The sequence below is a fragment of the Stegastes partitus genome, unplaced genomic scaffold (genome assembly GCF_000690725.1).
Source record: "Stegastes partitus isolate 25-593 unplaced genomic scaffold, Stegastes_partitus-1.0.2 Scaffold983, whole genome shotgun sequence".
Classification (NCBI taxonomy): Eukaryota; Metazoa; Chordata; class Actinopteri; family Pomacentridae; genus Stegastes; species Stegastes partitus.
In genome coordinates, this window is record NW_007578714.1 from 179,481 (window position 1) to 194,567 (window position 15,087).

Here is a 15,087-nt window from a genome sequence, read left to right on the forward strand (position 1 = left end):
TGAGACCATAAACTCATGAGGAATATGTTTACTGAGGTAACAAATGAAGTAAGAAGTTGGCTCATATTGTTATTTACGTCCCCACAATCTGACTTCAATTTGCAACCAGAGGAGGTGCCCCCTGCTGGCTGTTAGAAAGAATGCAGGTTTAAGGCACTTTCCGCATTGGCTTCACACGTTTTATATACAGTCTATGTTTCTAAGTTTTATGTTAAAAAACTGCCACTTTCTCTGCATGTTGTAGCCTGATTCAATATACAGAGTGAACTTCAGGAGCAAAACCCAGATAAAATAAATCCAATTATTCTGTCCTTTCTATAGTAGAGCAGATGGGATGGACAAAGCTGACCTGCCTACAGGAGCAACTGAGGGTTTAGTGTCTTGCCAAAGGAAAGTTTGACCTGCAGTCAGGAGAAGCTGTCAACAGTCCTGCACTTAGTAAACCTGATTGACCACCTGAGCCACTTTTACATATGTGCCCTGTCAAATAAACTGTATTACATCAAATGAATTGCAACAAAATCTTGGAACCATTTGGGCTAATCGCTTCACTAAATATGCCCCTCAAACACAAGGCAGTCTTTGCCTTCCTGTATTCTACTCTCACAATGCCAATCTATTCCTTCATACTCTAGTCCCTGCCTTTGCTCTCCCTCCTCCCCCTCCTGTGTCTCTTAGCTGTAGCCGAGGTTCTCCATCTCATGGCGGTATCTTAACTCCGACACTTTTGCCTTGTGCTGTTTGCTCTCCAGATGCTGCCTGAAGTCCGTCTCCTGCTCGGCTCCGCAGTTGCACATGGAGCAGTAGAACTGCCCGCTTGGAGTCACGCACATGGCCAAGTCCCTGGGGATGCGCTGCCTCGGTCTGGGGTTATAGTATGGCCCTGGGGGGAAGAAGACGAGAGACGTCGGACAGGAGAGAAGTTAGAAGTTGCGACATATTCGAAGGCTGATTCATTCCAGATTTATTTACCATGAAAGCTGGAATGATGCTCCAATGTAGGGCTAAAGGTAGACACAGACATCAAATGAAAGGCCCAAAGATATTCAATTGTTCTTCTCAATCCTTACATGTGAGAAATATCTGAGTCAGGCCTTTTGCTTTGATGGACCGGTGACCTGTACAGGATGTACCGTGCCTCTCCCCAGTGTCAGTAGGAATAGGTTCCAGCTCTCCTCATCCCTCTGAATGGATGGCTGGATGGATAGTACTTTAGTTTATTTGACTTTAGTGATCCCCTGACTTTTTATCTTGTGCCACAATGAGGCTGACATTTGTGATTTTCTCTGAAAGGTCTCTGCAGCTATTGGATCCCAATACATTTGATACAGTCTCTGTTGGAAGGAACTGTAGAAACTCTGGTGACTTTTCTGCAAAACTAATGATAATCCAATCAATCCTTATTTAGCAAATGGTAACATGTTATCAAATGAAAATGAGGCCAATAGTAAATTTTATACCTGCTGATCAGGATGTTAAAGAACCCCTCTAGTCAAACTCAAGTTTATTTTACCTTAACATGTCGATATGTCGGGGTTTTTTTTTTAATATTCTGAAAGACACATCATGAGTCAGCAGTCAACACCCAGGCTGAGCATTTCCTATTAGAAACTACAGTGTACTGATGACAGTTTCAAAAACACTGATTCAGACTTTCAAAGCTTCATATGTGACAAACCAAAGGTACCAGTCTGCTCAGCTTTCAGCGTGGAGGTTTCTGTATCATTATTCTTAAGAATAACTTGCCATTATGTAGTGTGAGTGAGTTTTGCAGTGTTTGAGCAGATTTGTTGGGGAGCTGGTGTGCTCAAACTGCGGTGAATAGGAAGGGTGAGCGGTTCACAGATCTGCACATTCTAGAGGAAGCAATGGCCTAGAGTTACATCTCAGTATTTTCATGGAAGAAACTTATAAGACTTATAAAAATGACTTTTTAGGGTTTAAATCAATAACCGAAAAGACTTTACTAATGCCACTCTGGCCATTTTAGCTTGCTAACCTTAGCATTTATCCCTTAAGTACAGCCTCACAGAGCCAATACTGTGGCTGCACTTTCCTGGTCTCGTTGCTTTATAAATTACTCACACAAGCTGATTGATTATTAAAGTGGATTATTCCAGCAATTGTTTCAGCACAAATTTCAGCCTGGAGACACACCCAAAGCCACATGTCAAAACTGGATTTGAAAACAGATCGGCTCGGTCACTTAATTAAAGCCTCATATATCACTGCTAAGTGTGATCATGATGTGCAAGGGTGCGCACAAAGAAAAGCACAAAGTCGTCTAGTATTACATCAAGGTGGACCATTGAAAAACAGCATTGCTTGTTTGTGTGTGTGTGTGTTAACACAGCAGAAAAAGGAGAAGGAGATACAGAGAGATAAAAAGACAGTGAGAACGCAACTGCAGGAGAGCTATTTTAGGGTTTGTCCATCAAGAAAACTGATTAAATCAGCAGAACCTTGCGGTGTCTGTTAGAGGAAGAGAGCGGATGAGAGAGTGAGCAAGAAAATAAAATTTCTTTTATTGTATGATTTATCCTTTTTCATCTTCAGCTAAAGAGCCAACTTTTTAGTCGGCGGAAAGACGGAGAAGGAATCAGAGACGGCAAGGAAGGGATGGTTGTTTGACATCAGCAAGAAAATCTACCTTCTCTGTATCTGTTTTCACACATGCAAAGGCGAAAGCAGACACTCTCAAACGCACACAGAAGACATGGCTAAATAACGACAAAAAAAAAAAAGCTTTTATACCAAAAATGTTATCTGCTAACCTTAACAGGAGGTAAGATGTAAATAATGTGTAACCCCTCTCAGTTATACAAAGGTGCAGCTTTGCGTCAATCTTTCCAAAACACCAGAGGAGGTCAAATGAAATGAAACGACAGCACTTTGGGTGAAAACTCCAACATTTACGTCATTTCTCCTTGTCAACCGTTGCTACAGCAAACAAATACTGCTCTCAAAGGCTGTTGAAAATAACTACTGGTGGAGTGTCAAATAAAAATGAATCCAGTGAGCTGTCTTTTTCATAATGCCCATGAAAAACTGTTTTTAATCAAAATTTTCCATATGCAGAAGTCTTAAAAATAGTGTTTAGTGTTTTCTTTAGTGTTCACCGTATCTTTTTAGAGAGCTGTTTACTTCGCTGACGTATTGTGACATCAGCAGGGGAAAGAACTGCTTTTGATTATTTTTTTTCTCTGCGCCCCAAGGGCATTGACTTGCACTCAGTCAGCTATTAGAGTTGAGAATTGGATTCTGGACAGCAAAACTGACTTCCTCCAGTATATATACATAGAGAGGATATTATGGATTATAGATTTATTGCATTTTATGTGTAGTAAATATAGTCTGAGCTGCTAAAAGCTAAATGCAAAACCTAATAAAGTACTTAAGTATGTCTAAATAGGAGCAGCGACCAGCACCATCAAGGAACAACGGAAAAGCTGACTGTTAATTGCTTGTCAAACCTGACTGTTTGTGGTCAGATGGCATTTACTCAGCTGCCTTGTTTAGCTGCTGACGCTGGTTAGCCTAAGCGATATCTCCTTTGTGGTTGTATTTGTACATTTGTTCATGATGGGGTGTTCAAAGAAAAGACAGACTCTTTCTCTGTCTGTTATCTAAATTTCCTCCGCTTTGATATTACAATACAACACAGCAGCACATAGTCACATTAAAAAGATGTTTACCTCGCTAACTAATTGGTTAAATAACTGAAGAACATGTTTTTTCAGTTTGAAGACTGACAGTGAATGGGATAAAACCTTCACAAGTTCAAAATGCGACTGCGTCTTAATTAAAGAGGTGTTTTTCAGATACTGACCGAAGTCAGTATACAGGAAGTACTGACAGATTTAAATCCCTACGTTCAATTCCAGTTTATTTTTAATACTTTACCTGGCATGGAAGCAGGCATCTGTGGGCTGCGGCGGTTTTTCACCAGTCGGTACTCACTGCCGTCTTTCCTGTTTCTTCTTGGTGCTGCTTCATTGCTGGCTTCCCTGTAACAGGCAGAGTCAGAATTACTTCAGTTTATTCCACAAAAGTGAATATGACGTAACTTCTAATATCATATATGACATCAGTGTGGCTAGTTGGATAATTAATGACTTGATTAAGCTTATAAAGTCAAAGAGCAGTTTTCTGAGTACATGGACTCTTCATTGAATGTGGCTGGAGCCAAAATTTACGTTTCCAATTTCCATACCAATCATTTATAGATCATTTTAATATGATTACTAAGCAGCAGCAAATTCTGCAGTGTGCTTTTAGCTTGACATCAGCTCATGTATACTCAACACATACTCAGACTGCACAGGCAGAATGGGGATGAAGCCAGCTGCCAATAGTGCAAACATTTCTTCATCCAAACCTACATGTTACTGGAGTTTTGCTGGGCCTCAGCCAAACGTAGTTTCTTGGCGTGATTCTTGCCCTGGTAGTGGGCCTGTGCAACTGCTGGTGAACTGAAGGAGGCGTCGCACAGTTTACAATAGTCGTTCTCTGTGGCCAAGATGACCCGGGGCGCCCCCTTATACAGCGCCTGGAGACACAGGACAAAACAGCGCAGTGTTAGTGGTGAGAGGAGTTGGGGAGTAAACACTGAGAAAAAAAAAAGAAAGAAATGTTTAGGTCCGGTGGGAGGCAGAGAAGAATTCATTGAACAGCATCATATGATTTTCAACTGGGAAAAATACACTCATGATAGTTTTTAATAAATCCAAGAAATCCCATCTGTGCACTAAAGTTCAAAATTGTCGATTAATCAAAGAATATGCATAATGACAGATACTACATATTTTTTCTAAATAACGTTATCCATTTGGGGCTCATTGGTTAAGATCAGTCATGCTCACAAAGAACAGTTGCAGGTATATAGCAGTTTTGTGTGGTAAAAATGTACACATTCAGTTTGATTTGGTGAGAGGATTACTTAATGCTTAAATCTACATTTGAAGAAATGCAGTTGTTTCAATGGAAAACATAATTAAACATCTTGCCACCTGTCATTTGCTTAAAAATATCGTGAAAGGATTTTCCTCTTAAAATGCAGAGAGTCAGAAGAGACAGTAAATTGTTCAGCAATGTGAGTTTCTGCTCTTCAAATGGAACAGAGTGACTCTGCAGTTCTCTCCCACCTCCTCAGACGAATCGACCTCTCTCAGCAGAGTGGCCACTTCAGCAGCAGTACAGCCGCCTCCTCAACTAAAACTGTAACATTCAGGTAGGTTGGTGCTGAGTTTGGGTCTGACCTGCCTGCCTGCGTCACTGTCGCTGGATCCTGAGCTGAGGGCTGTCTGGCCAGCTGCCTCGAGGACGTCTGGGATCCTGATGGCTGGTGGCTGCTGACTGCCAGCGTAGAAATTTCGTAGCTTTTTACTGTGGTTCTTTCCCTTGATAGAAAGATGAGGACAGAGAATTATACACCTGTTTGTAGCTTCGTATTTTATATGTGTTGTATATGCGTACTTTAACTGACCTGGTAGTGAGCCTGTGCCTGCTGAGCGGAGTTGAGGGTAACGTTGCACAGTTTACAGTACAGTGGTTTACACAGTTCTTCCAGCCCCAGAGAGTCCTCCTGCTCCTCCATCCCCAGCGAGGAGCCCTCATCCTGTGGCTGCTCGCTGACTGGAGCTGCCTGACCTGGGAGAGGACCACAGATGAGGCTGGACATTGGGGCGGGGATGAGGGCCGGTCCTGGGGGCCTTGGGGGTAGCTGTGAGGGATCAGGGCCTGGAGCAGGAGGCGAGGACAAGGGGCTGGGAGGGAGGGGGAATCGACAGGCAGCAGGTGCCACCACAGGTGGGGGCACCAGGGCGTGTGCAGGATTCAGATGTGGAGGCCCCATTGGCTGTGTGAGGTCCATGGTTGGAGGCACTATTGCTTGTGTGTGATCAACAGGTGGGGGCCCCAAGGTGTGTGGCATCGGTGGAGGCCCCATTGGCTGAGCTGGGGGCATCGGAGGGGGGCCTAAGGTGTGTGGTGGGGTAATGGGCGGAGGCCTTAATGTGTGAGTAGCAGTGATGGGAGGGGGACCTAGAGTCTGGGTGGGAGCCATAGTTGGGGGTCCAAGTGCCTGAGCAGGGCCAATGGGTGGTGGGCCGAGAGGCTGCGTAGGCGCCATTGGCGGAGGTCCCAGCTGGTGCAGAGAGTCCATGTGTTGGAACGGCTGCTGGGGATGGCTGAAGAGGCTCAGAGGAGGCTTCAACATGGTTTCTGGGCCTGCAGGCAACAGAGGCAATACACATACACATTACATTTGGATATAGATTTTATTTAAAAAAAACAAGTACCACCACCTTTTCTGCGAAGTATCTGAACAACTAAAAAAGAAAAAGACTGCCATCAAACTTGAATCACACACCCATTAGAATGAAATGAAATACATGTAGGACTCCAATAGCTTTATATCTAAGACCATCATTGAGTCAGATTTAAAATTTGTCCAGGACTTCAGGTTACAACCAAATGCCTGCAAAAATAATAACATTCCTGTCAGTCTCAACTGTTCTTTGTGTTCAGTGCAAATTAGAAAAAATACTATGCAAAGATTATAAACCGAGATTATAAACATGGTGAACATTGTACTTGCTATATACCATTATTTCCTATTTTGTGTTACAGAGGTGCTATGATGACTTTGATCTTGATGTTGACTCGTCATGTATGTGAATGAGAGATGGTGTAATGCTGGCACGTTAGCGTTAAAGAGCAGCGCTGCACGAAGGATGCTGAAGTGCTGGCGGTCTGTTTGTGGCCGTTTTACCTGCCGAGCGAGTTTTTGCACGTCCTGGTGATTACAGTTTACATCCCCCCCCTCGGCTGACCAGTCTCTGATTGTCATCTCAGGAGACTTTAACCATACATCGCTCTCTACCACTCTCCCCACATTCAGCCAGTATGTGGACTGCCCAACCGGAGACAGTGGGGTCTTGGACCTGCTGTGTGTGGACACTGGGGATGCATGTGGCTTAAGTATTGTTATTTTCTTGTACTTTCTTTCTGTGTTTTTGGATGCTGCTATTTACAATAATTTCCCAGTTCTGGGGTAAATAAAGTATATTCTATTCTATTCTATTCTATTCTATTCTATTCTATTCTATTCTATTCTATTCTATGTATTTATGCATCAAAATACACACACCAATGTTCAATATGTCAGAAAAACAACTTTATTGGGGGCTCAGCCAAATTTGATATCTACAAAAGAGGATTAGGGACACAGTAAAAAAAAAAATGCTTACAATAAAAAGTTTTTCTTTTTTTCCTTGAAATCTTTAAAAAGAAAAAAAGTAGTCAAAATATGCATCGAAACAGATTCTGTCTATTTCATATAGCTTTATAAAAAGAAAATGCTGCAAATGGTAAATAAAAAATTCAACTAAAGATCACTTTTTTGGCAAAGATATATGTATCAATTATTTACTGGATTAGAATGTTACTGAATGTCTCAGATTTATATAGCAGCTTTAAGTAGATATTGTCTATTGACAGATCATCAAACAGACATTTAAAAAGAAATTGGTGGAAATCCAAATGACAAATGTACATTGGCTAAGGGAAAGCACTTATTTCTTGGAGCCCTGAGGCAGGATAGACGTAAAGAGATGGGCGAATAGAAACACATTCTCGGACAGAGGAGCTTCACACTCCAGCGAGCATCAGAAAGATTAGGCTGAGCCTGCAGCGCCTGCAGTCATGCATACAGGATGGCGCATATACATCCATGTGCGCGCACACACAAACAGAGGCAGTGACAGTAAAATCCTGACAGCCTGAAATGTGACTACTAAGATAACCAGATACTGTGGGTCTGTTTGTGTGCGCATAGGATTGGATGTACTGTACAAGAAAAACACAAAGTTAAATGTGAAGTTGAGTGCATTGTGTTGATTTGTGCATGTTCGTTTATGTCGCTCCAATTCTCCACTTTGTGTGTGTGTGTGTGTGTGTGTAGAACCACATATATTGTCAGGTCACTAATAGGCCAACAGCTGTGTCAAAACTCACAGCTCTGGAAGCTTTCATCTGGATTCCAATCGTACGCCCAATGGCACTGAATCATGGACCCAAAATAACACCTCGGGGTGTTTGTGTTTCCGACTGCTGCTCGCTGTCAGTCTGTCTGTCCAATCCGTCTCGGTGGCTGTCTGTCACCTGGCCTGTCTGACCTCAGGAGAAAGGTATGTTGGACAAGGCCCTGACCTTACTATAGCCTTGTCAACTGCAAGATGAGACTATGGAAGATTCGGCAGATCTGGTGCGGTGGCTCTACATTACTAAAGTGGGATTATGTGGCAGTTGCATATAAATAAATATAGCCCACAACTTCAAGGCATTGTAAGTGTTGTTTTAATATAGTCTGCTCGTGACAGGTTTTTACATTGCTGTTTTTGGAGCTCATTCTTAAGAGATATTCTCAGGCATCCATAGTGAGCATGAACAGGGATGTATTTGTAGTAAACAGGGCTGCAACTCACAGTTATTTTCATTGTTGAGAAATCTGTTGATTGTTTCCTCTATTAATGGATTAGTTTGGTCTTTCATATATCAGAAAATGGTCCAAAAAAAGCCTAATATCATGTCTCAAATGTCTTGTTTTGTCGAGAGTCCAAAGATGTTTAGGGTATTCTAATAGAGTAAAGAAACCAGAAAATATGTTCCTTCTTTTTCCTAAAAAATACTTAAACCAATAGATCAACCATCAAAATAGCTGCTAATTAATTTAATAGTTGACCACTGATGGATAAATTGACTACTCCTTGGAGCTCTTGTCGTAAACAGTAGAAGAAGTGAGTTAAAATTAGCTGCAGTGAGTCAGTGAGAGGACAGTCAAAGGAAAGACGTGACAGAAGCTCAAGCTTCATTAACAGATGAGTAAAAGAAGTCACAGTTCAAGTGCATTGTGAAAACTCCAAAGCTATTGCAGCTTTAACAACAAAAAAAGAATAAAAAGAGCAGGAAAAATATGATTTGGATGTTACATGATAAATTAGCCATTAAAAAGTTTTTAAAAATATCCTAAAAAAATCTTCTTTTTTTTCCCCCCAGAAGTCAGTGCCTCAAATTGTTAATATTTTTCACTGTTTCTGAATGAGAGCAGTCTGATATTGAAATAGACCACACCTCAATGCTTAGCGGTCTCCATTAATGCCGTTTAGAGCCACATCCACTAATCACACACTGCACATCATCGCTCTCTTCAGCAGCAGCCTCATGTGGGCTCTTTGACTGAAACAGCAGTAGTTCAGAAACCCCATAGCAGGAGAGCTGACCCCTTTTGCTAAATCTATAAAACACTTTAGAGAACATATTGTGCCATGACACAGTAGATTTACTCTCAATTTCTAACTACATACATTACATGTAACTATGTCAATTAACTATATATCACTTATAATGTAAAATAAGCTGGAAGATGTTGCTGTCACCTGTTTTCCCTACACTGTCTCCATACATAGTAGTTTGTCTTTTCTTGTGTATTCAGTGGAAAAATTAATAACTTTACACAGTGATCGTGAAACTATTACTGCATCTGAAAACAAAACAGAGGCCAAACAGGGTTTACTCAGATCACTTTGGCATGATAGTCTTTGATACTGACTCACTTTGCAATATATTCTTCCAATATGAATGTAAATGGATTATCTCTTTAAGGGTAAATTTCTATCCATTTGCAAGTGTCACACTAATAGACTGTATATAAAAGATGGATGTAGCCTCGAATTGGGCATTTAGTCAGTGATATCTTGCTCTTTTGAAACCAGATGTGACAAGCGAGGGGGGATCTGACTGAGAAAGTTATGAACACCCATTTGGTAGCAAGCTGACAATCACAAGGTAGCCCCGCCCTAAAACATACCCTGCTGTATTGTCTATTTCACTCTGAAGCACACTCTAAACCATCTGAAACCAGAATTTACTAAATAAACACCATGATGTATTAAAGGAGACTTGAAACTAGTGACTGAGACCATAAACTTTTAGGGAGAATGTTTCCTGAGGTAATAATTCAAGGGAGAAGTAGAGGACTCATTTTCTAATAGATTTCTGAAAAATCGGAAAATCTTTCTTGTATTAAGAGTCATTGGCCCTTGCTAGCTGCCACCAGAATACAGATTTAAGGCATTTCAGCGATGGCTTCATTTTCCAAAACGAGAGGCAAAATCCATCTTTTACATACAGTCTACAGTCACACTTCTACTGTGAATATTGAGTCATCATATTCATTCAAAATGAGCTCCAGTCTCACTTTCTGTGCCTCCCAAACACTTTGTTAGGCTAAACTGATAGATCTTAAAGACCTCTGTGCTTATAACTGTAACTTTAAGTCCCACACTCTCATTACAGAAAACTCTTAAAACATGGTAGCATACGGAAGCCCCTAAAGTCAGTCTTTTTTTTTTCTTTTTCTTTTAACTCAACAGCAAAACAGGAAACAGCTCTTTTTTTCAGATTCTTCTTGTGCTTGCTGACATTTTGTGTTCAGCTAATTCATCACTCTGTGAAAACACCAGAGAGGTGATAATGAACAACAAAAACAAGAGACATTCATGATGGCTGCATATATTTGCATATGCTAGACTGTAGCTGGGACTGAGTAATCCTAAAGCTGCAGTAGGCTGGAATCTGTAAAGACATCTCACTTTTCTGGGTAGAAAAGCCCCATGATTGGCTGAATCTAGTGTCCCAGGTTAGACTTCCTAAAGCATAAAAACAGAACTGAGAGGGAGTCTAGCTTCCTCTCAGGTCACTTGTATTACAATATGCTGCAAGCTTAGTTTTTTTTTTTTTTTTTTGCCAGATAGCACCACACAAATTCTGCCAACAGTATTTCATAGTAATAATAATAAAAAGAAGACTATTTATTCACATTTTGCTTAGACCTTCACTTTTGTTTGGTCCCCAGAGTTTGTTCCAGAGTATTCATCTCTTCCTAATGTGATATCCCACATTATGATCGAAATATAGATAGAAGGAAATTGGGCTTAGTTATGATGCTTTTTGGATTGCAGCTGCGAACACATTTGTGTTATCTACCAAGAGAGGAAACCTTGCAGTGATGGCCCAGAACCAGCATGAAGAACTACCTGTACTCGCCAAAAGAAAACATAGAAGCAGCCAAAAAAAAACAGCATTTCTTCTTTACAAGTGTGTAGATTGTAAAATGGCAGCCAAAAACGTAAATAAATGTTTCTCTATATTCTGATTTTAAAAAAAGATCCTCTCATAAGAGCATGACAACAGGGGGAAAGTAGCTTTTAATGTGTGACTGCACATAATAAAGAGAAGTGTAATGCTGACCTTTACTCAGAGTATGTCAGACACTAGTTTTTAATTATTCGCTAACATACAAGAAAAGAGGTGACAGAAAAACAAAGTTTCCTTTCTGTTCTCTTATTTTGGCTCTTTTGACTTCTCACAGCTTTGTTGTGAGCTAGATAGGTCAAGGTTAGTTCCCTCCTCTCCTCAGACCCAGATCCATGCACACATAATGCAGTCTACAGCGCTGCAGAACGCATTCACATGTTCACCGCAGTGGACCTTGCAGCAAAGTCAAAAAAATATATTTGTCATTTTGTATTTGAGGTTTTGTAGAGGACACAATCAACTCAGCAAGTCAAAATCAAGCTTATGCAACATTACCGTGAAGCCAGAGGAATCTGTAGACCGACAACACTGTAATATTCATCATGTCTGTGGAGCGATGTTATTCTAAAAGTTGCAAAAAAGATCTGCCAAAGTTAGAAAAATCAGCAGCTCATTTGAAACTAGTTCAGAAGTGATTCATTAGTCAGTCGCTTGTCAGATTTTTTTGAGCTTCACTCAGGAGTCTTTTGATTTGCTGGTTTTGAACCAAAACACAAAAAAACTCCAGTCCTGGAGGCTGATAATCTCATAGCCTCCACTGAGAATCTCTAAATAGGCCAAGTGTTCATTTTCTCTAGAGTTTCTCTTGCCGTACTGTGTTGTGTCACATCAATTATGGAGCGATGAGAAGCACATGCCTCCTGCACTTATCCCATCTGCTTCACTGGGCACTGGACAAGCACAGTACATAGCAAAGGCCAAATACGCCTGAATGTACTTTGAAATTTACTTACTGTACCGTTACAGTAAAGCCAAGGATCCACTTTTACATCTCAGCGGTACTCATCGTTTGAATATCATTTACCTGTCTCCTCCGCTGGAGAAGATCCAGAAGTTAATTTTAGTATTTCAGAAAGAGAAGGTGTTTTTCTCATTTAAAGAGTCTGAACACAAGTCAATGCATTAAGATGCTATTACCACATTGATTAGTATCCATTCATCCTCACAGAAAACAAGTATCTCTAGATGTCTTACTTCTGTAAGGCTAGATGTCTTGCTTGGAACCACGCGTCTGTATATTTATAGCTGCACTTATTGGTTTTGATCTATTTATATTCTTTAATAACTCAATAAACATTTAGTCTGTGCAATACAAACGATGAACAACAAATATAGATATTTTTTGTTGGCCAAAAGGTGACAAAAAAAGACTAAAGTCATAGGCACACAAAGAATGAGAATCTATTCAACAAATGCAGTTTTTCTTATAAAATACTTGAAAGATTGATGGATTGTAAAAATGGTCGTCATTTTTCTCAGGTGATTGGTCCATTAATCAGACACTTTTTCACTCCCATTTGCATATACTTTAGAATAAATGAGAGAAAAAAAAACAACGTTTACTCACCGTGACAGAGAAGTGGGATAAGATGACAAAGTGACTGTTTCTTGACAAGAATATTACCAGGTGGATTGATTATTCCCATTCATCCATTCATTCATTGTCATGGAGCCCAAACCTTCCTCATCTGTGCAGCTTCATGACACATACTGGACTACTAAAAGGTAGGTGAAAGCTAGTTTTGGCAGGTGCAATGAAGAAACACTCAGTGTATAATTGCCACATGTCACCAGCAGCTGCGCGGATCAAGCAGTGCAAAGGCTAGAGCAAAGGGTGCAACAACGATTTCTGCACTCCCTCTGACAGCAGACCACTTGACTGCCTGCCTGGCCAGGAGATGAGAGTGAGCACTGCACTCAGGCTATACCCTGTTTCTCATTAGAGCCGGACATCAAACCTCCCTGTAGCATGACATTATAAAGCTCTCCTGCAGTGCCAGAGACCATTAGAGGATCTCGTCAACCTCAGATTTTTTTTTTTTTTACATCGCAGCATCCATGCTCTATAAGCTGAGCAGAATGGTGGCTGGTGCACCCCCCTCAGCATAACATTATGAGGATGACAGCAACACCGGGGCAACCCGTCTCAACATCCACCTTCCTCGGTACCAAGTGCAAACGTCCCTTGCTAGATTTTCTCCATCCTTTGCACATTAGCGCGTAAGACAGCTGACAGTCAAGAGGGGGGAGATCCCGCATGGCAAGCCTCTCCTTACCTGGTAGTCGGGCAAGATAATGGCTGCTGTCACCGTAGCTGACAGGCGGTGAAGTGTAGTTTCTGCAGTATTCTGCACTCTGGTAGTAGGCAGCATCCCCGCTCTTAAGCTGCAGCGCCATCATCGCAGGAACATCCCTGTGCCAACTTCTTCTCTCCAAAAAACCGGGCGGCCAGGCAGGATGACAGTCCCTACCACCGCTCAGCCACTGTGGTTCTCACCGGAGGGGGGAGCTGCCAGAGGAGAGAGAAATCCAGCAAGTGGCAGCCAGCAATAATACATGTCAATCCCTAATGAATAAACACATTACATTTTATCTACACATTAAGCATCGAAACAGGCATTCTCGCACATGAAGCTAGCTTTTTTTCAGCACGTAAACCCCGCCGAGGTTCCTGCAGCGTCCCTTTCCCTCTTGGTACGGTCCATTTCCGAAGCCACTGCTGCTTCTTTGCATGGGTGGCAATCATGACACATTGTATAAATATGTTACACCTCTGTGGTACACTCTCATCACCCGGACTGCCAATTCATGAGTCTCCGATCTGTAGAGAAAACAGACGGTCTGACGCTGCGATAAACATTTTAATAAGATATGGACAAATAAAATGCCCTCCTGTAGCAGTCATGAAGAAATCCTGCGGAGATGGAATGAACATTTAGACAATTACATTTGCATTTAGTAACAACAGTTGCTATTAGTGCTGATATTATTATTACTACTGTTGGTGGTAGTGTATTCTACTGAATTATATCTGCTATTTAGATAACTTATTTAATTACATCTCATATTAGCTTACCTAAAATGAGGATGAAAAATCTAGAAAGTGGCTTTATATGTATGAGTTCTACATACTATGTGTTATTATCACATGTTGGGATACATATGTCACATTTTTACAGTTTTTATATATTTATTGTATTATACTTATTTTATAATTCATTAAAAATAATCATTGCCTGTCTTTTGTGCTGCTGTAAAGTGTGACATTTCCTCCTTGCTGGTTAGTTTATTTATTACTTATCATCATCATTAATAACCCTATTCAGGATCGTCGTACATAGAAGGTCTTTGGGGGTCCATTGAACCCCAAGAAAGAATATGAGCAAAATACTTGTTGGTATTCATTATAGGCTTTTATACTATGTTAAGTAAATTTTCTGAAAAGTTGATGTATTTTTGCTTCCAAATACATGACAAATTTCCCTCTTTTTATATTTAAAAAAAAAAGTCTTAAAAAACACACACACAATACCTGTCACTTAAACCAAATGGCCTGGGGTCCAAAAGACCCCCAAAGTCCTGAATAGGGATATTATTTATATTACTACATTATATCTTTATCCATCCTACCTCATTGCATCTACTATTTGTATTACTAGTTTGATTTTATCTTGTAATATTCCACTCGCTAAACCTTAAAATAAAATACTGACAGTCTAAAATAAAGAAAGTTGGGCCCAAATTTATTTGAGTACTAATATAGCCCAAATTCAACCATTTTAAAAGTGAGCTTTTTCCCATTTCACATAAGTTTTGTTTCATAAAGTCTGGTCTAAACTGCAAATACTTTTACTCTGCACTGGTATTCATTTAATTTAAAATTATTTTTTTTTCCATTTTATTGCATACTTTACATGTTGTGATTTTTCT

At 40.6% G+C, this 15,087-nt stretch overlaps 1 protein-coding gene across 1 annotated transcript; it reads right to left on the reverse strand.

The window, feature by feature from the left end:
- Positions 1-674: 674 nt before the first annotated feature.
- zmat3 (zinc finger, matrin-type 3) lies at positions 675-13,568 on the reverse strand. The gene is made up of 6 exons (XM_008294657.1): positions 13,434-13,568; positions 5,486-6,228; positions 5,259-5,399; positions 4,383-4,549; positions 3,904-4,007; positions 675-883 (listed from the first exon to the last, which is right to left on the reverse strand). Exons 1-6 carry the CDS (start codon positions 13,555-13,557, stop codon positions 675-677), a joined length of 1,488 nt encoding a protein of 495 aa, XP_008292879.1. The 5' UTR covers positions 13,558-13,568.
- Positions 13,569-15,087: the final 1,519 nt, after the last annotated feature.

Excerpts from the sequence above, each read along its gene's own strand:
- zmat3 (XM_008294657.1), bottom strand. The coding sequence starts at position 13,557 with ATGATGGCGCTGCAGCTTAAGAGCGGGGATGCTGCCTACTACCAGAGT. Across the intron at positions 6,229-13,433 it reads TTATCTTGCCCGACTACCAG|GCCCAGAAACCATGTTGAAG; the intron begins GTAAGGAGAGGC and ends TGTTGCCTGCAG. Across the intron at positions 4,008-4,382 it reads CAGCAAAACTCCAGTAACAT|GGAAGCCAGCAATGAAGCAG; the intron begins GTAGGTTTGGAT and ends TGCCTGTTACAG.